The 26,279-nt window shown below is 31.7% G+C and overlaps 1 protein-coding gene across 3 annotated transcripts in view; it reads left to right on the top strand.

The window, feature by feature from the left end:
* The window catches only part of LOC127719696 (forkhead-associated domain-containing protein 1-like), a 50,918-nt gene that overhangs the window by 11,604 nt on the left and 13,035 nt on the right, over positions 1-26,279 (top strand). For 2 of the 3 annotated variants that reach the window (XM_052225930.1, XM_052225929.1), the window contains 11 exons: positions 5,789-6,098; positions 9,013-9,089; positions 17,299-17,535; positions 19,523-19,687; positions 20,822-20,914; positions 21,143-21,220; positions 21,747-21,959; positions 23,022-23,261; positions 24,167-24,365; positions 25,059-25,247; positions 25,729-25,856. In XM_052225930.1, the coding sequence (XP_052081890.1) occupies positions 5,789-6,098; positions 9,013-9,089; positions 17,299-17,535; positions 19,523-19,687; positions 20,822-20,914; positions 21,143-21,220; positions 21,747-21,959; positions 23,022-23,261; positions 24,167-24,365; positions 25,059-25,247; positions 25,729-25,856 (1,929 nt within the window). Of the gene's footprint in view, positions 1-2,621; positions 2,855-5,788; positions 6,099-9,012; positions 9,090-17,298; positions 17,536-19,522; positions 19,688-20,821; positions 20,915-21,142; positions 21,221-21,746; positions 21,960-23,021; positions 23,262-24,166; positions 24,366-25,058; positions 25,248-25,728; positions 25,857-26,279 lie in introns of those variants that run through there. The other variant, XM_052225931.1, reaches the window with a different exon arrangement.

Below are 26,279 nucleotides of genomic sequence, written 5' to 3'. Positions count from 1 at the left end.
TTAATGTTACGCATTATGTGACAGTTGTAATAAAGCTTTATATTTAGGACTATCAACATAATATCAATGGTTAGTAAAGACGGCGAGACATTTCAGTGTGTGCACTCTTGTAGTACAAATTCTATCAAAATATATTGACCTTATTATGAAGAAAGACACCACTACAGAATTTTGTGTATTACATAATTACCATGCTGATATTTCAAGATACTCTAAATGCATCCTAAAATTCTATACATTATTTAATTACAACAACATAAATTAAGACATTTAGTGATTTATAAAATTAGTTTCAAATTAGGTAAGAGAAGAATGTCTGTTTATTAATAATTTACCATTGCCAACCATTGTGATTATTTGATTGCCAGACTACAGATTTAATGAGCCTCTTTTTGTCAGAGGAAAGTTGCGGAAAGTGAGACATAGGGATTGCTTTTCCGGCTCCGGCTTCAACAATTGTTAAGTTTTCTGCTGATGTTACTTTGATAGGAACTACTTGTGATAGATCATTGATAATTACTATCAGTACATATCAGTTTGATGACGATTTTGAGGCCCTGCCCTCAAGGACATGGTCCATTGACTTTGAATAAATAAGCAATTTTCAATGTTAAGTTTTCTGCTTAAGTTAGTTTGATAGGATTTACTTGTGATAGATCAATGATATTTTGTATGAAGTTGCATTACTATCAGTACATATCAGTTTGATGACTATTTTTAGGCCCTACTCCTAGGAGTCTGGACATGGTCCAGTGACTTTGAATTAATTAACAATTTTCAATGTTAAGTATTTTGCTTTAGTTAGTTTGATAGGATCTACTTGTGATAGATAAATGATATTTTGTATGAAGTTGTATTACTATCAGTTCATATCAGTTTGATGACTATTTCGAGGCCCTGTCCCTCTTTGTTATGGCCCAGTGACTTTGAATTAATTAGAAATTTTCAATGTATGTTTTTCTGCTTTAGTTATATTGATAGGAACTATTTACAATAAACAACAATATTTTCTATAAAGTTACATCACTGTCTGTACATCTCAGTTTGTTGACCATTTTCAGGTTCTGCCCACTAGATCATGGTCCAGTGACTGAATTGATAAGCAATGTTGCTGTCCATTAGATTGCCTTTTTCTGAATTTTATGCTGATAGGCGAGACATATATCTGTGTTAACAGTTTATTTATTTTAACCATTACTGTATGAACTGTGGGAATATTTCCATATGTTTTATTTTTAAATTTTGATATACATGTTATATAGATTACCATGTCAAAACTTGACAAATTGTAAAAGATAATGAAAATCTGTGTTTATAGAGAGTTAACAAAACTTCTTTTATCCAACACCTAACAATGAACTTAATCTTCAATTCATCTAAGATCAACATTTATGGTTAACTGGCATGTGAGGAAACTTTAAACAATAATTGAGAGCTATTTATCCATTTATTTAATGGCAGAGATAGGCAGATTTTGACTGAAGATACTGTGAATAATTGATGAAATCATCCATGATCTGACTTAGCTGACTGCCATAAAGATGCTTAAATAGTCTGAATTAATGGCGTAATAAGCTTAACTCTCAATTAGATATGCCTTTCCTTTTAAAGCTTAATATAGACATGCATTAATATTTATCTTGGTTACTATTAAGGTCGGTTAAATACTGGATCTCTGAAGTAAATTGGGTTAAAATTGACTTCTGCTAGACATTAATTTTGAAATGCAATCTTTTTCTGACAATTATCACATAAATTATTGTCTGCAGTTTAAGTACAAGTACATTGCTGGTTTAATCAATGTTTCTAATTTGAAGATAAGACTAAGAGTAATTTTGCCTTTAAAAATAATTTTTCTAAAAAATGAAAATATATTATATCATGCGTCATAATTACATTTTTTTTACTTACTAAAAATTCACTTCAGCATGTCATTGCTAAAAAACATGTTTGAATATAATATCTTCATAATTATGTTTAGTTGTCCAATTTACCCATACCTGTACTTCAGGTGTTAAAACTTAACTTTTTCAAGCTTTAACCATTGTCCTTAAAAATTTAACAGTTTACACTGTAATTGAACTATTTTCTTTACCATTACATTTATATCCTTTTCTTTTTAGAACCGATTTTAATTGGGACTTTTTATGTATTTTAGGTTTACATTTATCGGTTTACATATATACTTACCTTGTTAAAACTTTAAATCCCTTGTCAAAAGATTCCATAATTCGTACCCCATTGATCGGTAGAATGATTGATCCGCGATGTGCGATCATCTATATATTGATTCACAGGTTGTTAATTATAGCAAATTTTGATGATATCTTCAAACGACGAGTCTTAGACTTGTTGTCACATATCTACGAGGGGAGGATTTTGATTGACTAACACATATGTTCTGAGACATATATGAAGGACTTAAAATATTTTGAGCATGTTTAATTATAACATTTTTGTTATATTGTGATACTGTGTGTAAATATTGTCTGTCAATAATTAGAAAATTTGGTCAATTATACTTGTCACTGATAAGCCAAGTCATTGTTACTCTGGTGTTTAGTTTACTTTAAACAATTGACTTTTGTGATAGAAAAAAATTCTTGGCAACCAACTTTGAACAAATACGAAAAAGTAAAACAAAGATGCACATTGTTTTTAGTGCATTTGCTTTCTGTTTTGGTACTGTTTGGATATGATAAAAAGAATTCATGCTGTATTATGGAGTAAAATAAAAGAACACATTCTTGTGATAGATGGAAAATAAATTTTAAAGTAAAGTAATTCGAAGTGAAGGATTATAAATTGAGTTGGATTAAAATTCTGTGATAAAATGACTTATTATAATAGTAAGGTAATGTTGACTTTAGACTATTTAGACTTAGACTTAATGCAGAAAATTTTCCTTCTGTATATTCAGGTTGTTGAAACATTCCTAACTGAATTAAAATAATAACCAGTTACATATAGAAATATCAAAGAAAAGTGCCCTGGTCAATCTAGTTCCCCTTTATGAACTTGACATTAATCCAAGATTGCTTATAAATATAAAAAGAAGATGTGGTATGTATGCATAGAGTTGTCTCATTGGCACTCATACCACATCTTCCTATATCTATATAGATTTAGTTCTTTGTCAATTTTGGACTCTAATTACTAGAAAATATGCATATACCTGACTAATTGAGTAATTTCTAACTTTGCTCAAATTCTATTGAATGAATGGTCAATTGTATTGTTTCTGGTTGATATGAATGACAAGATATGTTTTTTTATGACTAGAGTTATGATAAATGGTGTCATGAAAAGTTATTTGCTTTGCAGCTTTTTGAAGCATTACAAAAATCAGAAATCTCTATTGAAAATAACTTTACACTTGTTCCAATTTTCTTTTAAATTTCAGTTCAAATTGTATTTTCTACTGATTTTTTTTATTAAGAAATAATAAAAGTTTGCAGTGTGAAGACTCATGTCCACAAGAAAGATAAACAGTATGAAAAAAAAATTAAATAGTTCACTTAAAGTTATAAATGACTATAAATACAAAGATAAAGATTTTTCCGTGATAAAACGTGAGAAGGTCATTAGAAGATTTTACAGTTGTGCATAGCAATGCATGTATTTTGTATTCACAATGACTATTAGATAATATGCCCCCTAGTTATATTGGAATGAGAAATATCTTTCAATCTATTTTATACTTTAGAATGATAAGCTGAAGGCATTTAAAACAATGTTGATAATCTATTAAATTTGGAATAAGAAAGAACAACAATATAGACATTTGTACATAGAAACTGTCGAGTCAACACGACAAAGCAATTCTGTTTAAACTTTAAAAGGTTTTTGTACAAGTTTCATACACCTACTACTGTCAAAATCAATAGTCACTATGTTGGAACAATGTTTATACATTTGATTAGAGAGTTTAAATGGATTTTCTTCTTTTCATTTTATTAATTTAATTAATTGTTTTATAACATCTTAATTGCAGTCAATTGTCAAAGTAAGGTTCACGCTGAGTTACGTAATTACTTAATTGTATTAGAATTGCTTTCAATCGAGTTATTGGTAAAATCAGTTCTGTTTGTTGTTAGGAAAGTGTTTACCTCAGTAAATATGATTACTATCGAATCTGTCAGGCCTGAAAAATATATAGCTTTCTAATTTTGATTCCATTGGATTTAACTTGTAAAAATTCTGTGAAATTGTTGCATAGTTACAAAATTTGCTTTGATGAAAAAGTCAGGTTTATTGGATAATCTGCACAGACTCGATGCAAGTATAGAAGATCCTGTCTGCTTAATAGATGGTTGTTTTTTCTCGTGCGTTCATTCTTACTCAAAAGACCACCATTTGTATTTATGATGAGTTTATTGACAATTAATAAAATGCAGTTTCAACATATTGACTATCCCATCATATATTAAGGTTTACTTGGTTGCCTTGAATGATTTGTACCAGTTTACTGATACAGTAGAACTGCTTAAAAAGAAACCTATTTCTAATGGATTTCCTCTTTGTTATTCTTTTGTCAAAGTGTATAAACTATTGGATGCCAGTTGACATCATTTTTAAGTCTAAGGAAATCAACAGTGAATGAAAATTCTTTATTGAATTCAGATGTGACCTTTGCATATGTTACAATCCAATATAGTTTGGTAACTAGGAAGTTCTTTGAAACATGTTAGGGGCAGATTTAAGGGGATCATTGGCACCTAATCCCCCTTAATTAAGCAAATTTATGGAAACAATATGTCCTGATCAACTGGGTACTTTAATCAGTCCCCAAACCCCTCTTTGATTACCTACACCCTTAACCTTTAATACTGGTTATGTACCTGTATGAATTGATGAGATTAAACTTAAAACACATATACATGGTCTTCTTTTAATGTAATTCAGAATTTGTATTCTGTATATTACTATATATAGTTATATTAGTTAATTGGTGAAATAAAACTATGTTTACTTATACCCCACTCCAAATGTGATGGACACACATTTACAATGTTAAAAAGTTTGAAGAAGGAAATTGAATTATGGAAAGCATATTGAATAAGTTATAACATGCATTTTTCCCCTGATATTGAGGAATAAATTCACCTGTCAAACATGATTTTAAAATACACGGACGAAGGTAAATAGAAAATAACCTTGTATAAACATGGCATCAATCTAAATTCCTCTTAATGCTGTAGGTTCCTCTTTATACATGCAGCATGGTTATGCAAATATTTGGTCTCTTTTCATTACTTGAGTTATGAGTCTTTCCTTTATTAAGATTTAAATTTTACATATTGAATTTATTATGAGTGCACAATACTGCAAACGTTGTTTTGTCAAAAGATTCTCTTTTCCAAAGAAGGTTGCCAATCTGATTAAATTTTGTTTTGATTTTTAATTCTATGTTTCCCTGTTTGTAAGCCTTGAAATTAAATGTGATTGAAACAAGCTGAATTGGCTAAAATTGAAATATTCGGAATAGGTGGATGGTTGCATATCTCATGCTACTGTTATATTTCATACTTTATGACTGGGCAGAGTAGTGCTTTTTTAGATTTCTTTAACTTCTTTTCTTTGGACAAAGACCACTGTCTCCAAGTGTTTTACTTAAATAAATTTGCTTTTCTTAGGTAAAAATATATTTTATGATATCATTAGTGTTACCAATGGTGCAATCTATTATTGTTTCATATCTCATTACGAGACAAGTCACAAGGAAAACAATCAGATCAAACACAGATGCAGGCAATACCAAGATATATTTTCTTTTTTTTATTTTTAGATAAGTTACCCACCTGTTCAGCAAAGACCAGCATGGACACAACCCTTGACTCTCCTCTCAGATGCTGTAGGTTACACTGGAGTAGAAGTACCTCAGTCCAACCCCCTTCCATATCTTCAAACTGGAGTTTCAACATTTACTATTCCATCAACAGTTTGGACACCTGTCAATCAGGGCCCTGCACCACGACCACCTACTCTCAGGAGTCGCCCTCTCAGTGCTGGAGCAACAAGAAGGGGAACAACTAATGCATTTGAAAAGTTTCAGACAATTGGTGGAACACCAGTGGCATCTCCTGTTGTACAACGACGTAAGTAAAATATTGTGCCTGACAATATATTGAATATGAATAGAAGGATTTAGGTTCACATCAATGAGACATCAATCCTAGGACACAAAAACAAAACCACATCTAAAAATTTAATAGAACTATAGAGTTCATATGGTTCCAATAATATTTTGTTGTTGTTGTTTCTTGAAGGTGCACTGTACTTTCTAAGAAAATGGATATTACTATCTTAATATTGACAGAATAGGTCAAATCAAGATAATTCATACAGTATGCATGCAGGACAATCAATCATAGATTTAATGTTATTTGATGGAATTATTAGAAATATTTAGTAGAATTTACACAAATTCGATTAACATTTGCCTGAAAAAAACATAAGACAGATGGGGACAATCTAAAAAGTTCCCTTATTGTTTTTCCAAGAGTAACCTGTTTCATAGACATTATTCACTGACTGTAAAACATGGTAACTGTTTGTAGCGCATACTATATAATGTTGTAATATTCATTACAATGGAACACATATTTCTTTTCTTTTTCTTTGTTGAAGCATTTTGCTTTTTTGTTAGGATGAAATAACATTCCCTCTAATAGTAAACTTCACTATTATGTGAAAGAAATGGTAATTATCTTTTATGTCACTATATATTCTTATTCTTCACTGCCTAGATAAAATCAGTAAGTTACGTAATTGACTATTCATAATATGTTTGGATCTGTAAACATGTCCTTTTAAATTATTTGTTGTCTCAGTAATATTTTAAATATGAATACATTTTTAGCTCACCTGGCCCGAAGGGCCAAGTGAGCTTTTCTCATCACTTGGCGTCCGGCGTCGGCGTTAACTTTTTACATTTTGAACTTCTTCTAGAGAACCACTGAATGGAGTGAAACCAAACATGGCATGAATGTTCCTTATGAGGTGCTGACCAAGTGTTGTTACTGTGTAGCGGATCCATCATCAAAGATGGCCGCCAGCGGGGGACTTAGTTTAACATAGGACCCTATGGGAAATACATACAAATGTCTTCTTTTAGAGAACCACTGAATGGAATAAAACCAAACATGGCATGAATGTTTCTTATGAGGTGCTGACCAAGTGTTGTTACTTTAAAGCCGATCCATAATCCAAGATGGCTGCCAGTGGGGGACTTAGTTTAACATAGGACCCTATGGGAAATACATACAAATGTCTACTTTTAGACAACCACTGAATGGAATAAAACCAAACATGGCATGAATGTTTCTTATGAGGTGCTGACCGAGTGTTGTTACTTTGAAGCCGATCCATAATCCAAGATGGCCGCCTGCAGGGGACTTAGTTTAACATGGGACCCTATGAAGATACATACAAATGTCTTCTTTTAGAGAACCACTGAATGGAATGAAACCAAACATGGCATGAATGTTCCTTATGAGGTGCTGACCAAGTGCTGTTACTTTGAAGCTGATCCATCATCCAAGATGGCAGCCAGCGGGGGACTTAGTTTACCATGGGGCCCTATGGGAAATACATACAAATGTCTTCTTTTAGAGAACCACTGAATGCAATGAAACCAAACATGGCATGAATGTTCCTTATGAGGTGCTGACCAAGTGTTGTTACTATGAAGCCGATCCATAATCTAAGATGGCCGCCAGTGGAGGACTTAGTTTAACATAGGACCCTATGAGAAATACGTACAAATGTTTTCTTTTAGAGAACCATTGAATGGAATGAAACCAAACATGGCATGCATGTTCCTTTTGAGGTGCTGACCAAGTGTTGTTACTTTGAAGCTGATCCTTCATCCATGATGGCTGCCAGATGGGGACAATGTTTAACAAAGGACCCTATGGACAATACATACAAATGTCTTCTTTTAGAGAACCACATACTGAATGGATTGAAACCAAACATGGCATGAATGTTCCTTATGAGGTGCTAACCAAGTGTTGTTACTTTGAAGCTGATCCTTCATCCATGATGGCCGCCAATGGGGGGACTTCCTTTTGACCTTCTGCTGTTGTCTGTTCTATGGTCGGGTTGTTGTCTCTTTGACACATTCCCCATTTCCATTCTCAATTTTAAATGCTTCTTCTAGAGGTGCACTGAATGGAATGAAACCAAAACATGGCATAAATGTTTCTTATGAGGTGCTGATTACGTGTTGCTACTTTGTTGCCGATTTACTGTTCAAGATGGCCACCAGGATTTTTTATTAAATTACAGGACCAATATTAAACCAAATTTTGCCTCACTCATTATTAGGGTATCTGTTATGATTTTAATCTGTTTTTACATGATTTCCAAAACCAAAGTAGAATCAGGTGAGCGACACAGGCTCTTGAGAGCCTCTAGTTTTAAAAGGAAATGAGGGATAAAGAAAAATGATATGGCAACTCAACAATGCAATCAACCTGTAAATTAAAAAAGCAAAAAAAAAAAAATGAATTGGAATTAAAAATAAATAGAAATTCTTCAACCCCCACCACCCACCCCTTTTTACTTAATATTTTTTAACACTATTTCATTATATATATTGTCAACATATATAATGTACAATCCAAGCAAATATATGTCAAAATGAAAATCTATAACACTGTATGTACCAATAAGTTGGTATTTTTTTGGGCCATAATAACCAGTAGAGATGGAAAAAATCAACTTATGAATATGGGAAAGAGGTTGTGTGATGTTATAAAACCAGTCTGCAGATATAATATAGAAACTGACCTAAATAGGGTTAAATGATATTTTTTTTCCTTAATTTTGATCCATAAATGACCATATAATTTGAATTTAAAATAAGATTTTAGGCCAATATTTATCTAGAATAAGAAAGACCAAATTACTTTTAGAAAAATGAATCTGCAAAATTTTAATTATAAATTACATGTAAAATTTTTTTTTATTGGAAATGAAATTATTGTTTACCTTTTACATTTTCAGCAACATCAAGTTGTGGTTGGGTTGGTAATGCAAGACAGCAAACAACTTCAACAGAAACTTTACGTCTTCAAGAAAAGGTAAAATGATTAGAAAAATTCCCTCATTAATTATAATGTGAACATTTAGAATTCTTATTTTTGTTTTACTTTGCTACTTTGTCAAATTGGTTTGAGATTATTTCAGTTCGTGAGGAACTGTTGCGAAGTCAATTAAGTTAACTAATACTTGTCAATTAGAATTTATTGCTTAATTTACAAGTATTCAAAGAGCGATTAAAAGTTCAAATAAATGTTTTTCACTGAGACACTGGCCGAGATCTGACGAATTCTGGTGTGATCGAATTGTGTCTTGAAGTCCAAAATGAGAGATCTTATATAGTCTAGTGGTCCATACAAACGGTCCATAGCTGTAGGCCGGTTACGTAGTAGTCTGGTTGTGGAGTAATACTAGTCTGTGGTTAATTGTCAAACTATGCAATTAACCCCTGACGGATACATGTTATTTCACAGTAGACATGGTCATTTAGTGGCTGCAGGGTATATGTCAATAATATTCGTACAGATTGTTATTAAGTGTCTAAAGGTTACATGTAATCGTCTCGGTTTTGCTGTATGTAGTTACTTCCTGATGATTATCGTATGGAACACAATTGTGTTACATAATGCCTTCCCTCCAAAATAGAACGAAAGTTCAATAAAATACGGTATTTTTCTTCCTGTAGGTTATTCTAATAGTTTATTGTAAGGTTTCCGGTAACCATCACCACATATCTAAAGTTTATAAAGTTCTACGAGTCCAATATCATGATATAATAAGTTCATCACATTCATCAAGTCTAATAGCTGGATATATTTACACATAGTTCATTCGAATCATAAGTTCCATATTTCGGTATACATAGTTCATGTTTTATTTCCATCACCATCATAGTAAGTTGTTCCTCAATACTGGGTAGGAACGCAAATGTTTATACAATTCTATTTACACAGTTCATAGGGTCACTTTTAAAATTATTTACACGGTTCGTCTTCTGCTAGTGGATTCGGTCGTCTACGTTGTATGGTTTACAATCCAGTCCTTTTACGAAGTAGTCGACGTATCTAGCTCTGGGTACATCTTTCTCAAGAGACTGGTCGCATCGGTCTTCGGTCTTGCATCGTCTTTGAGTAATGGTGCAGAGGGAATCTTCTCTCTGGAATCAGGTACTTCTGTCCCAACCATTTGCGTTGTCACCATTTGGTACCCATCGTTCGTGGCATTAGAACCCGAACTCACACCTTTCTTTTTGGCTAACCAAGATTTGTTTCTAAAAAACTTACAGTACAAAAATATAGCTATTCCAATGAATATCGCACCCAAACCCAGGGATAAACCTACTCCCCAATTTGGAAATTCAAAATCGTTTTCAATTCCCCTTAAATTTCTAAGTTTTTCAATCAAAGCGTTCATAGGAATTTGTTTAATCGCCTTTAGTTCTCTTGGTAGTTCAAGCTTTGTAAAATTTGGCAAAGCAGCATGAAAGGGTTCCCATAAACTTGTATTCAGTACTTGAAAGGTATTTAAGAATCTTTCGAACGTTTTTTCTGTTAAAAATGTACTTTCCATTTGATAAGTAGGTAATAAGGTCAAATGATCACTCGTAGCGGTACAAGTTCGCTTTAAATTAATTATAGTGGTAGGAGGATTAATTATCTGATCCGTCAACATGTTTGTATTGTCATCACATCTAATAGTGATTCTAAATTCATTAATGGTTGTAACTGCCCACATACTATCGGTCAAATAAGTTGCCATAGGCAAAATTGTGTTTGGTCGTACTTTCACTGTACATCTTGTTTTCCAATTTTCTTTATTGGCAAATAAGGCTATGATACATAATTTACTTAAATTAACTGGATAAACTGGACTTTTAATTTCACAAAAATTAACTAAAGGATTGGAACACTTGTCAATTTCATTGGTATTTAGCAGCATATATTTAGTTTTTTCTTGGTTTGCAGCAATAACTTCTGCTTCTAATTCATACTGAGCAACCATGTTGCTCGAGTCAGATTGTTTATCAGTTATCGTAGTAGGAACAGGCAAGTTGTGAATCTTATAAATTTCATAAGTGTCTCTTATATCTAGTAATGGTAACGTAATGATAATGATTATTTTGTTTTCGTCCAAAACTGTACTACAGGTCAAAAATTTATAAAAATTCCAAATATCTTTAACTTCGTCACCAGGTATCTTTAATGTCGCCGGTAGTCGTCGTTTTATGTCAGTCAATAATACTCGTAAATTACCGGGTGATATAAGACTGGGTGACATGTGTCCTAAGGACAACATGTTTAGTTGTAATTGCAAATGGTTTAAATAATCCCCGGCTATATTCATAAGGTCCTTTATTTCACCTATTATCATGTCCATATGCAAATAAGCTTGTAAATAACTTCCCATAACTTCAATTTGTTTTTCTAAATCCGTAGCAAAAGTTTGAAGTCTATTTCCAAGATCTTGAACACTTTCAATCAACTCATTAACCTTGTGTCTATTTTCAGAAACATGTGTTTGTGTAGTGTTTAAGATAGTTAACCCATCTTGAACAATATGACGAATTGCATCTTGATTTTGTGCCAAAGTTTTGATATTTCTTCGAATTTTTGACAGGTCGCTGTCTGATACAGTACCAAATAAAAAACTTAATGCTTTGCCTATAATAGGAAATAAGCTACGTTTAGTTTTAAACTTTGCCGTTTCGTCGTAATATAAAGATTGGTAATCATTGAATTGTGATTGTAAATAATCTTTAGTCCGATTTAATCCTTCAACCTCCCTTTGTAGACTTAAGATAGTAGCCAAAATGTGTTTTTTTTCTGGGGTGTAAAACATAGAAATTGTGTGAACTTTTTGTGTAGCGAGAAAAGCCTTGCCCAAGTCTTGTTCTATTTTATTAAGAAATAATTCAAAAGGATCCAAGTCTACGACAAAAGTAATGAGCCAATTTGACCTTGTGGTTGATATTTCCTTAATTTTTTGAAACATGACATTTTCCTTGACAATGAATTGGCTGGTTAAGCCAAAAAGAACAAGTGAGAACCACCACCACTTCATCACTGGTTCTCCCTAAAAATAATGATACATATATAAATTATCATAATATATTTTATTTATCTGGCCTTTATCAATTTTGGAATTCATATGATAGTCCTGAATAAAATGTTTGGTTGTTTTCCTTCACAGTCTCAAATTTAATTATCAGATCGAAAATGCGTATCCGGTGCATTTTCCTTGCCTTGTTTAGAATCTCTTCTTGGTGGTAAACCCCAAAGCGATTGGATCGTTTTAACCATCCAATGGCTTTGAAGTTCTCCACCGTCCACTTCCTAAGATGCTCCTGATAGGATAAGTTATGTATTTCGGCAAATTGTTTCCGGCGTCCAATTATTTCTGCGAATTTTGTGGGTAAACCACAATAATTGTCAATTATAATTGGATCCGACAGGTTAATAAGCTTCTGTATAGCGTGGAATTCCTTAAATAGAGGTTCCCTTCTCTTTCTATCTAGTATTTCCCGGAAATAATTGATCTTAAATTGTACATATATGTCCCACCATAAATTATCAGGTAATAGTTTCCACAAATAGAGGGATTCTAGCTGGGCAAAGCTTTCTTCATTGTCTGCCATTCTGTAAAATGAGAATAAATACTAGTTTTATTACATAGCTTATACGTTTTAGAAATTTTTAAATGATTTGCATCCTTCTTACGACCTATAAAACCAATTGATACCTACATAATACCTATTAAAGCCCTTACTAAATTTTGTACATGTTCCTTGGTTACCAATTTTGTTTCGTTAGCCCCATTATCAGTTGGTTTCCGATTATTTTTTATTTTAACCCGGTTTACAGACATGTTATCTTCCATGTCGGAAATTTCAGATTCAACAGGCGAAGAGTGACTGCTGGACATTTTATCATCAATGTCAGAAACTTCAGAATTAGTAGACGAATTTTCTACTTCTTCTTTTATGATTTGATCATCACTTTCTATTTCACTATTATTGACATTATTTTGTTCTGAGAAAATTTTCTTCCCCCTTAATTTTTTAGATAACTCCATTAATGGTATATCATCTTCTTCATCAGAATTTTCCCTTTCTTTTTTATATCTTTTTGCAATTTGATTTAACGGAGTGTCTGAATCTATGCTTTCATCATCAGAGGAGTCTTCTGATTGTGACTCAATGGGAACTACATATGCAGCTTTACGTAATGTCCTACCTTGATTGTTGTTAGGAATTTCCCAATCTAACTTAGCCAAACGAATTTGTTCAGCATGAGCCTTTGTGGTTGTCCCATCTAACTGATTTTTTAAAATAAAACTAACAGGTGAAGTTTGTTCTATAATCCTATAGTACGGAGTCCATTTTTTTGAAAGTTTGCTTGCCCTTCTATGATTTTTATAAAAAACTGGGTTTCCTACCTCAAACCTTATATCTTTGCTATGTTTGTTTGCGTACTTAGCTTGTTTCTGCTTAGATTTTTTCATGGTTTTATGAACCAACATAAATGATTTATGTTGTTGTTGCAAGGCAATTTTATGATATTCTTCCCCATTGTATTTTCTCCTAGGCTGTAAAATGTTATCTAAAGGTAAAACTGGATCCCTGTTATATAATGCATAAAAAGGTGAAAGTTGGGTGGACTCATTGATATTGAATCTAATTGCTGCTAAAGCTTGGTTCAAGTATAAATCCCAAGTTGTGGAATGATCTTCTATTAATTTTGACAAAACATCATGTAATGTTCTATGAAATCTTTCTATTTTAGCATTACCCTGAGGGTGATAGAATGAAGTTTTAATATGCTTTATATTAAGTTCCTTACAAACTTCCTCCATAGCCTTAGAACAGTTTTCCCCTCCATTATCACTTGTTAGAATTTGAATCCCAGAATGCCTTGAAGTAATTTCTTCAATCAAAAGATGTGCAACATTGTCAGTGCTTTTTGTTGCGACACTAAAAGCTTCTGGCCACCCTGAGTATAAATCGATAAATCCTATAATGTACCTGTTACCTGACATGGTAGTTGGATACGGTCCACTCAAATCTACCCCTACATGACAAAAAGGATAAGGCGGAATTTTTGTTTCCTGAATTGGCGCTCTAACCTTTTGTAAATTGCGTGATTGACAAGGTACACAAGTAGTGACATAATTATACAATTCCTTAAACATGTTTGGCCAAAAATATTTTTGACGAATGGAATCAAATGTTTTGTCAATGCCCATGTGCCCATTCTTATCATGATATTGTTCTACAACTGCTTGTTTTATATGAGAAGGTATGTACAACCTTATAATAGGATCATTATCTACATTTGAAATGTAATAAAGTATGTCATCTATTATGATGTACTTGTTTTGCACTGCCTCGGGTACCTTATCGCTTACAAGTTGTTCCTTTAACTCACGTAATGTTTTGTCTTTCATTTGTTCGATTGACATATCAAATTCTTCAAACTGAAAATTTTCTTTTTCTGGAATATCTTCAACTAATTTATCATTATTTGCATAATCAGAAAAATGAAATCTATTTGAATTAATCACATTAATTTCGTAAGTATTGTCACTAATATCCGGATACGGATCTGGATTTTCGTTTCGTTTTTCATCTGAAGGTAATCTAGACATAAAATCTGCACACACGTTTTGGGGCCCTGGAATATACTGAATAGTACAGTTATAACCCGTTATGTTCAATGCCCACAGTTGAATTTTCTTATTTTGCATTGGTGATTCCAGAATGTATTTCAAAGGTTTGTGATCTGTTTTTATCACAAATTCAGCATTATACAAATAATGATTCAATTTTTGTAAGGCATAATGAATCGCAAAGGCTTCTTTTTCAATGGTTGACCAACGTGTTTGCGTATCACTCAATTTATGAGATAGGAAGTAAATTGGTCTTTCAACTTCATTTTCACCCTCTATTGGGCTGGCTTGTAATTGCGTTAAACAAGCGCCTACACAATTATCACTAGCGTCCGTGTAAAGCACATATGGTTTATTCAAATCTGGATATGCCAATAAGGGAACTTTCACTAATTCACCCCTTAATTTTTCAAAAGCAAATTGACAAGTGTTGGTCCAATCAAAAACCTTGTTTTTCCTAGTTAAGGCAACTATAGGCTCCGCAATTTTTGAAAATGAAGGTACAAATCTGCGATAATAACTCAAACAACCTATTAATCCTCTAACTTCCCTGACATTCGAGGGAGCTTTCATGCCTTGAATGGCCTTAACCTTTTCAGGATCCGGTTTTAGTCCATCTTTACTTATTATAAAGCCTAAGTAATTAGTTTCATCTTGCAAAAAATTACATTTTTTCAATTTTAATTTTAGTTTGTGTTGTCTTAATCTATCAAAAACTTGTTGTATGTGGCCTAAATGTTCTTCCACTGTTTCGGAAAATATCAAAATGTCATCTATGTAAGCAGTTGAAAAATGTTCTAACCCTTGTAGTACCTCTGTAACTAATTCACTAAATAAACTGGGCCCTGAGGCGAGACCAAATGGCAATACATTGAACTCAAATAATCCCTTGTGACATACAAAAGCAGTCTTTTCCTTATCCGACTCTTTGACCTTTACCTGATAATATCCTGACTTTAAATCAAGTGATGTCATTACTTTGGCTTTACCTACTGAAGCAAGCAAGTCATCAATCAGGGGCAACGGAAAGGAATAAATTTTACTGGCTGCGTTCAGGCTGCGATAGTCCACGCACATCCTTGATGTTTTATCCTTTTTAGAAACGATAATAATAGGCGCAGCCCAAGCCGACCTAGATTTCCTAATAATATTAGCCTCTAATAATTCCTCAATAGCCTTATCTATTATTTTTCTCTGATTGAGAGGGGCCCTATAGGGTTTTAATCTGATAGGTGGATGATCCCCGGTATCAATAGTCATTTGCACTGTATCAGTGCACCCCAAATCTTTGTCTGAAGTTGCAAAAATATCTTCATTATCCCTTAACATTCTAAGTATATCCTTTTTAAATGTTCACAACTGTCTTTAAAGTTGAATTGTTCGAATGTTCATATCGTCACACGGACACGTGATCGTATAGTGGTATAACTGTTCGGTCCTGACTGAGTAATTCGGATGGTTAGTTAATTAATTCCAGCCTACCCACAAGGGGGGGAGACCTTGGCGGAATCTCCTGTCGGAATCTATCTGTACGAATCTATATCCGTTCGAGTCCAAAGCTGGATCTTATATAGTTCAGTGGGCCATTAATCATCTTTAAACTATGGCCCATAACTGTTGGCAGGTTGCGTAGTAGTCTGGATGTTGAATAATACTAGTCTGAGGTTAATTGTCAAACTATGCAATTAACCCCTGACGGATACATGTTATTTCACAGTAGACATGGTCATTTATTGGCTGCAGGGTATATGTCTATAATATTCGTACAGATTGTTATTAAGTGTCTAAAGGTTACATGTAATCGTTTCGGATTTGCTGTATTTAGTTACTTCCTGATGATTAACGTATGGAACACAATTGTGTTACAGAACCACTAGTGATAGGTATATGATATTTGGTATGCAGTTGTATTTTCATGGAGATTTACTGCCCCCCACCCCCTTTTTTTCATAGTCAGCGTCTTATTGACTTAGCTTAGTTCACATCTATTAGTTTGTGATTAGGTCAGTTTATGAGATTAACTAGTGGTATGTCAATGGTATTTGGTATGCAGTTGTATTAGAATTGCTATTTCTCATTTCCATGGAGTTTATATGACCCTGCACCATCAGTCATGGGTCATTGACTTTGAATATTTTGCACAGTTTACATATTTAAATATTGCCATTTTAATTTCAACATTTGCAATTTACTAGCAAAATTTCAAAAGGTAGACATATCTCTGTCAACAGTTTATGAATATAAACTGAAGGTTCATCCTTTAAATGTTCTTCAAATATTACAGAAAAAAAAGATCAAAGGAAGAAGGCAAATAAGTTGATCTTCGTCATACAGATACATTTTTTAGTAATCTTCATACAGCATAAATTCCATTATGCATGTATACAAAAGAAAGCAGCAATTTATATTGGAATCACCTTGTTTTCAGTAGGTACTGGCATATTCCACATTCTTTTTGGTTCTGATCTAAGTTTATTATTGGGTATTCGATGTAGCAGGAAATGGACCTTCTTAAAAACTGGGGAAACAGGATAATAAATTCATGAAATATTCTCACATTTTTCAAGTTTGAACATATAATTGCAGGAACAAAGGATAATGCAGCTTCAAGAAGAAGTATCCCGTCTACGTGCTATGGATATGGAAGCTTATAAAAAAGACCAACAAATTCAATTATTACAGTCTCAGCTCTCAGAGGCTCAACAGAGGATATATCAACAGCCTTTGATAATGGGAAGTGACCCTGACTTCACACAGAGAATAGTTCATTTAGAAAATGAAGTCACTGCCAAAAAGGAGGAAATTGCAGCTTTAAGGGAACAGGTATTGAAATTATCTTTGACAAATTTTTGTTGATTTGTTTTTTTTTTAGTAATTTTCATGTACATGTATTTGTAATGATTGTAAAAGTGAGCTGTCCAAATTATTAGGAAAAAAATGAAGAACAAAAAACATTGACGCAAATAATTTGTAGCAAAAAAAAAATGTTTAAGACAGGCATTTGAAAATGCAAAGTGTTCTTATTAAATCATCATTCCATTGATCAGTATTTGTTCACTTTAATGCATTTGAGAATTAAATTTACCATATTGTCAAACTTAAGCTAGCCTTGTTCTGTTTAATTTTATAGGAACTTGAGGAGGTAATTCTAAGTTAATCACAATTTATTCACTAAAATGTCCATCCATTAATTTGATAGATAGTAATAATTGATAGGTTAATACTGGTTTAGCTAGTTAGGAGAAATTAAATTCATGGTTAAATTAGGTTTGGGCTAAAATTAGATTCAGAAATATGATATACCAAATGGATATTATCTTTGTATTTTTGCTAGCCTTACATTATTTAGGATTTTTTACCATATAGTCTGCTTCAGGCTAAAATAAAATGTTTACTATCTGAAATTGCTGTTTAGCACCATAATTAAAATGTTAAAATTCAAAAATTTTGGATTCAACAGGAAATATAGAAGTTCAAACTATTTTTTGGAGGGAAAGTGTTTAGCAACTTTAATTATTCTTTTTTTTATGTACCAGGAAGTGTGTGTTTTGCCAAAAATAAAATAAAAAACTTCTTAGCTTCAAATCCAGAATTCTTTCTTTAGATAATTTTTTAAAATATATAATTGTTTGTGTCTACACTTAACACTAGTGTGAATGTCTGCTAATTATAACTGTTGTACATGATTTGACCCATGATGTAGGCTTACTAATGTACCTGACATTTTAATGGAGAAAAACAGCTATCTTTGTAGCTTTAAGCCTTTTGATGTGTGACAAAATATTGCAGTTATCTCCCTTAGTGAGAAAGATAGTTTTCAATTAACACATGAATTTATACATCTTTGATTTTAGTTGGAAGGGTATAAAACAATTATAAAGAGGTTTTGATAATTGAAATAATTTGTTAAAACAATGCAGAGAATTGAAAACTACTTTTTATAAGTCATGGGTCAAATATAAATGTTGTGAATGTTTGTTTTTGTTCATGCTAGATGTAACTTGTTGAGACAAATAAAGTTATGTTTCATTTGGAACAGGTCTTCAAAAATTGGAAAAAATATTTACCTACAAATTTGGCAGTATTAAAGGCAATATAGGAAAACACAAATTTATAAACCATAAGGATTGAATGCCATGCCAATTATACAATCACTAGCTAAAGATCATTGTAAAAGAATGATGATCTAAAGCATTTTGTCTTCAAAATTGAGTGACCTTCCATAAAATATGACTGTCTATAACTTACATCACCACTCCATTTCCTTCGAGCCATTCAAAAGGAATTATTTAGTCAAGTTTAGGTAAATAAAGTAAATTAAAAATGGAATAGGGTGACTAACAGTTAGCTACAAGTTCCTGACTTAGCACAGACACATTTGTTTAAATTTGGTACAGATTTTGCAATGTATGGTTTAAGGGTAGAGGTTTTGTGGGTGCCATTTCTGCTTTGCTTTTGCAAATTTATGTTGATGAAGTTGAAGACTATTTTGATTTCAAAGGAATATTTAAACATAAAATATAATATCTTACAAAGAAATTTGAATAAATATAACAGATTGTATTTGTTTGTTTGCCAGCAATTTTTTTTGTCCCATTTTAAATGTTTAAATGAAAAATTTGTGAAGTTTAGTTTATATAACAACATTGTCTTGTAAATGTTTGTGCTCATCATACATTGAAATAATTTATTTTTAAAAAGTATGTAATTATATCTAAAAATATTTCCTTCTGTGATAAAACCTTCTCTTTTGTTTCCTCTTCAAGATCCTGTAAAGTTGTGCCATAAAATTTTCACTTAAACTTTACAGCTTGTATTATTGCAATCCACTGAGACAAAAGTCCTCCTTCCTGAAGAAATAGCAGAGAAAAATAAAGAATTAAACAATGTTAGAAATGAGTTGGAACGTGTAAAAAAAGACAAGGGCATTACAACTGGACTTGTCACCCAGATGCAGCGTGATATGTCCAGCAAAGTAAGTCAGACATGACTTCTTGAGTCGGTTGATACACAAATGCATGCTTTGCTTTTTCTCTGTAATTCTTGAAGGTTGCAGTTTGGGTGGAAGATTTTGCACCAGCACTTAAATGCACCTCACACATTTGTTTCATCTAATTTTTCTCTTAATATTAATAAAAGTTGTTATTATCTATGAATTACAATCCATGCTTTATTTTCATTCTTTTTTTTCTGTGTGTATAACCATAGACGATATATATGCTTTTTTTCTGTGTGTTTAACCATTGATGATATATATGCTAGATATTTTTTTATAAAACAACATGAGCTGTGAATTCATAATATCAACTGAGTACTAATATAAAGAGATTTAGGAGAACTTGTTATTCCTAGAACTATTTCAGTTTTGTTGCTTTTACATTATGTTAGTCTTACTTAAAATCTTTTTAATAATTTCATCTTTTTTTTAACATCATATCAATAAAAATTGGTATACTTTTAGTAATAACGAATTTACAGCATTATATATTCCTTAACATATACCATGTTCACTATTGTGTGTTATTTTTTGCTGGGTGCAAGGCTAATTTTTACTAGCTTATTAAAATTGGCTGAAGTAGAGATACAGAATAATTCAGAATCAGATATTTGTATTGAGCTATATTTACCATACTTTTGATTGTATTTAACTTGTGAATTTGAGCTTGTAGAATGCATATTTCCATATTGCTGGTTTGTAAGAAAATTTTATGTAAGGTTCATGTTCAGCCCCTTTTTTAATCAGATGTTTTTATTTTTAATAAAAATTCCCATTTTTCTGACTGCCATTTTATTAATGAATTCCCTCTTTCTCCATCTTCATTTGTAATGTATGAAAACCTTATGTACTTTATTCTTATTTAGTTTAACAGAAAAAAATCACCATTAAAGTTAGAAAATTGAGAAAAAAAGGTTATCAAATTGCAGAATAAAATAATTGGGAAAAAAACAAAAAAAGTTACAGATAATTTTTAAATATTCACATGCTAAAAATTATTGCAATAACTGGCTGGTTTTTGTGTGTGTATGTGCAAATCTTTATTCATTATTACTTGTACAATATGAATGTCAAGCAACAGTAAAAAAATGATATAATAATAATTGTTTTCAGGACTCAACAATAAGTAAATTTACAAGAGAAATAGAAACATTAAAGAAAGAGTTAAGAGAACGAGACACACAGATAACTACAATTACAGCAAAGGTAAAATTTAGTTTTTTTTTACACCATAAAAACATTCAAATGTTAAGTAGTCTTTTTGCTTTTGGTCAAATAACTAGTACCTAGTGGGTACCATTTTTGCAGATTGAGGAAAAATTGTATTTTTTTGGATATTTATTCTGCTTTCACTAAGGTAGCCAATTAGTAGATGTAGCCAAATATATAATTCATATCCTTTAAAGTCTATATTTATTCATTTATTTATATTAGTTAAACAAGCCAAAGGATACACCACGTACAACAGAAGATAAAGATGCCAGAGAAAAAGAACTCATAAGTCTAAGACAGGTAAGTGATAACTCAATGCTAGAAAATTTTAGTGTGATCCTGTATTTGTTATTACCACACCGGTATTATATATTGTATTCTTGTAATGTATTGTTTGTATAACTGAATTATGATTGTATCTTTGTCATTGTCCCCTGAGGGACCTTAATTGGAATAAACACATATTGTATTGTATTGTATTTTATTGTATTAGAAAGAGTGTGAATCTTTTTCAGGATTTATAATAAGTTACATTTGAAAAATACTACACTTTATTTTTTAACTTTTTATAGATCTTGTGTAGATATGAAGTTTTCTTTTTTTCTCTTTTAATCTATAAATTGTATCATTTCATTATATGTGTTTCAACTGAAAGCTTTAGACAATGGATATACTGTTACAAATTAAAACAAGTTTACATATTTGGCATAGTTGGACATTTTAAAGCAAACTTGTGGAGGGTAATCAAGCAGTTAATCAATGAAATTCAGTCAGGAAAATTTAAAAATTATTCTTTTATATTTAATGACATAAATTTATCTTTCAGAAATTCAAGTCAGCAGAAAACAAAACACAAGAGCAACAAGATCTGATTGTCAGTCTGAAGCAAGAACTTGAAAAAATGAAACTTAAAGTGTATGAAGAACAAAGTGTTCAGAAGAAACTTGAGATTGATGTAGAAAAAGTCAAAGCAGAATTGATTGATGTTCAGAGAGCTGAAAGGATGGTCAGGGTAGATATGGAACAAGCTTCTAAAAAAGTAGGTACCAATTAATCTTGAAATATTGATATTCATCTTTTGCTATTGAGTTTATTAATGTATTTGCCTGTTTTAGAAAAGTGGAATTTTCAACTTGGTGCTTACTTTTCTTTTTAACATATGAAAATTTAATCAGTAGTAAAGCATTGCCATATGCTACATTCATAACATGTATTAGACCGTTGGTTTTCCTGTTTGAATTGCTTTACACTGGTCTTTTTGGGGCCCTTTATAGCTTGCTGTTTTGTGTGAGCCAAGGCTCCGTGTTGAAGGCCGTACTTTGACATATAATTGTTTACTTTTTACACATTGTGACTTGGATGGATAGTTGTCTCATTGGCACTCATACCACATCTTCTTATTTATATTTTCACATATATAAAAATAGAAAAGACTTTAAAAAGGTATGGCTGTATGATCCGCATATAATATTATTGTATTACATGAAGATTGCAAACAATCATGAATTTCTACACCTATGCAAGAGAAAACTTGTGGAAAGTAGAGGAAATTTTTTTCTATTAAGTTTCAAATGAATGAATTATAAATGACAATCATCAAAGTTGCAAAGTAAAGTTTGACTGAGAAACAGAAAAACCAGTGCACATTATGGAAAAGAAGGAACACAGTGTATTGATTCATGGCACAAATTCTTTAAAACAAAACCCAAAGCAAAGAATAGCCTATTTATTGCTGTTCTTCATCCTGAAGCCATACCGAGATCTGTAACATGAAGTGTATGCTTGCATCTCACTGCAAGTTAAAGACTTCCCCTAGAACTGGATTTAGCTGAATTATTTGCTAGTTGTTGATAAAATTACATGTAAGTAAAATTGAGAATGGAAACGGGGAATTTGTCAAAGAGACAACAACCTGACCAAAGAGTAGAAAACAGCACATTTTACTGATATCCTTGAATGTAATCAAAACTATATGCACAAATATATTATAGTGCTCATTTGGAAATAGTACAAAATTTCCTGAATAATTATAATTTCCTTTTTGACCATAATTCATAAAGCATTAATATTGAATCCTTTCCTAAATTTATGTATATTTCAGGCTGAAAGATTTCACAGTAGGATTGTACAGACAGCATTTTCTACTCCTGGAATTAAAGCACCAGAAGCAGAAATTAGTGATGATGAACTTGTTGAAACTTTGAAAAAATTAATTGATGAACGAACAGATTTCTATAAGAAAATTAAGGACTTAGAAGCAGACTTGAAATTAGCGGAAACCTCTACTAGTAAATTAAAGAAAACAAATGGAAAACTACGCAGTCAAGTGGAAGAAGTTGTTGTAAGTTTTCTTTAGTAGTTATCATAATGTTTATATTTTGACAAATCTGAGTGATTTGGGGCTACCCAAGCCAAAACATGGACTTTGCCATTTCTCTGCCTATTACTGCCATTCTCTGCATAAATCATTTGGAGATGTCAGGCGACACCATTCTTCCTTGGAAGACTCAAACATATTTGTTATATAATGAATTATACAATCAATACTTTGAGCATTCCATAATTTATACCCTTCCTCAGACTTTTCTGTGTTTTGTTAAAACCAATTTTGATAGAATTTCTATAGAATTTGAATTTCGGTTAGTGAAAATAATGCTCAAAATAAGTTTGTACATATGTACAAATTAATTTGATTCTGGATTTTTATGCCCCACCTATGATAGTAGTAGTGGCATTATGTTTTCTGGTCTGTGTGTCCGTATGTCCCGCTTCAGGTTAAAGTTAGTTTTTGATGAAGTTGAAGTCTAATCAACTTGAAACTTAGTACACATGTTCCCTATGATATGATCTTTCTACTTTTAATGCCAAATTAAGAGCTTTGACCCCAATTTCACGGTCCACTGAACATAGAAAATGATAGTGCGAGTGGGGCATCCGTGTACTATGGTCACATTCTTGTTTTTAATTTTTGAATAAAATAAACCAAAAACTAAATAAATCTTTAAAGACAATTTTTTGTTACAAACAAATTTTTCAGGTGTAAGTTATTTTTCCCGTTGGAAAAAGCTATTTTTCTAGCTTTTGTGTTTAAATTTAAAGCTGACTTGTGTGGAAATTTAAAAAAAAATCTATTGTTATACAATTAATAAAACGAAAACAAATACTAAACAAAATCTAACCTCATGTCATCTGTTGATGAAAGCATGTGTTAAATGGTTAATTTATTTGTTGTTTTTCTTTTTGCAGTCACATTTGAAAGAGAATGGATTTTCCTGCAGTTCAGTCAAACAGGAAATTAGTTTATTGCAGTCATCATCTACAGATGAATCCAATGTTTGGGTTAGAGATGCTCTTGTTAGTATTCTATCTGGTGCTAGTTCATGGGAGCAGCATATTGACAATGCACTGGAGAAATGTGGTGTTAATGTACGCTTGTCTAGTGATGGTGAGTTCATGCAGGTTATTTAATATATTGAATGCACAATTTAAGTATAGTCAACTTAAGCTACCAACCCTGCTGCAAAGTCAATTTAATATTGGTTTATGCAATTAAAAATTTGAAGAAAAAATTGCTGGTGGACTATGTCAGTTTTTCAGATAGTTTATTAAAAGGTTTTTTGATGTAATTTACGTTTGGTAAATTTTCTTTGTTCCAATGACAATATTGATAATATGTATTGGGCAAGTGCACATTCTTAAAAGATAGTGGAAATTTATTTTTGAAAATAGTGTAACACATTGTAGAAATCAGTTAAAACTTGCATGGTATATTTTGTGCAATGAGGAATTATGAATCCAGCTCCTGTGTTTGGTGATCTAAAGCAGAAGTTTATGGATATTAATATGTTATGAAAGCATGTCTGACTTTATGAATCAATGCATGTGTTTGTTTTTGTATTGGGGATATGTACCAATCCAATAATTGGTAAACTATTTATGAAAGGCAACCATTTAGGAATTTTTTCAAGTGAAGAAACAAAAGCATTATTTCTTCAGACCCATAACAGAGTGAATTTTTTTACCTATGTTTTTAAGCAGTTTCAATGCATTTCATTCTTTTATATCTATTTACAATGTTTAGATTTGTATTAAAACTTTGAATACTGTAGATAACATTTTTATTACTTATCATTTTCAGGTCCTGATAAACACATTCTTTCATTATTTTCTAAATGGGAAGCATCAATAAGTGAAAAGGAAAGACTTGTATCACAAATATCTACATTAGAACAACAATACAAAGCAGACTTAGAACGACAAGTCAGTATCACAAAATCAGATTCAGACAACAGGGTTACAGATGCTGTGGAAAAAGCCAGACTAGAAGGTAAAATCATGAACTTTGTAATATCATATGTGCAAATTTATATAAACTTAACCCTTTTTTCAGTCTATTGTTAGTTTTAAGAATGTTGACAGTTTCAAAAGTATGATAATTTTAAGGTATTGGCCAGATTGCCGTGTAAGGTCTATTTTCTTCTGAAAAACATTGGCCACATCCTTTGACCAAAACTAATCTGTTATGAACAAGTTTGTATGGGTCAGATACACATTATAGCAAAAAATCATTGTGGTCCATTCTGAAATGATTCTTTATTGCTTTTTTTTACTAAAAAAAAATAAACAAGTTTATAGGTCTTACAGGAAATACTTGCTTCTTGCTTTAAAGTTTTCAATTTGATAAAAAAAAAAAAGATAGTTTATGAATATGACATGAAATTCAAAAATAGAAAAAGTCAAACAAAAAAAATCAAAAGTGGGATTAACAGAAATATTGGAAATATCATGAATGAATTTACCTTGAGCAGCTGAAGAAAGATTGAACAGAGCACTGGAAGAAATTAAAGCAGTAGAGGAGGAAAAGAGAAGAATAGCTGTGGAATCAGAACAGACAAAGTTAGAAGAACTACAGGAAGTGATCGACAAACTTAGAATGGTATGTATATAATACATGTATGCATATAGTATGCTTAACAATGTACTTAACAGTGAACAACAATGAAACATTTATCCTGCAATCAGCTAATTATTGTACAAATAGCATGCACACAAATATATTTTTTTTGTAATAAATTGCAGGATAAAAACAATATATGTACATATGTGTATATCAGAAATATAAAATTTATTTGTTCTCATTATGAAACAGGAGAAAAGTTAGGCAAGCCTCGCTTTTTGTCCTGTTTGTAAAGCTCTAACAAATAAATTTTATATTTTCTGACAATGTACATATATTGTATATGTATGTGTATTTCTATTATTATTTGATTGCTATTTTACTTCATAAATGCATTGGAACTTGCACATTGTTTTGTGTATTACAGGACTTTAGTTCTACTATAATGCATAAATGTTGAAG

Source organism: Mytilus californianus, unplaced genomic scaffold, assembly GCF_021869535.1.
Source record: "Mytilus californianus isolate M0D057914Y unplaced genomic scaffold, xbMytCali1.0.p SCAF_11, whole genome shotgun sequence".
Taxonomy (NCBI): Eukaryota; Metazoa; Mollusca; class Bivalvia; order Mytilida; family Mytilidae; genus Mytilus; species Mytilus californianus.
Note: the sequence above shows the minus strand (reverse complement) of the source record. Positions and strands in the feature narration are given on the sequence as shown.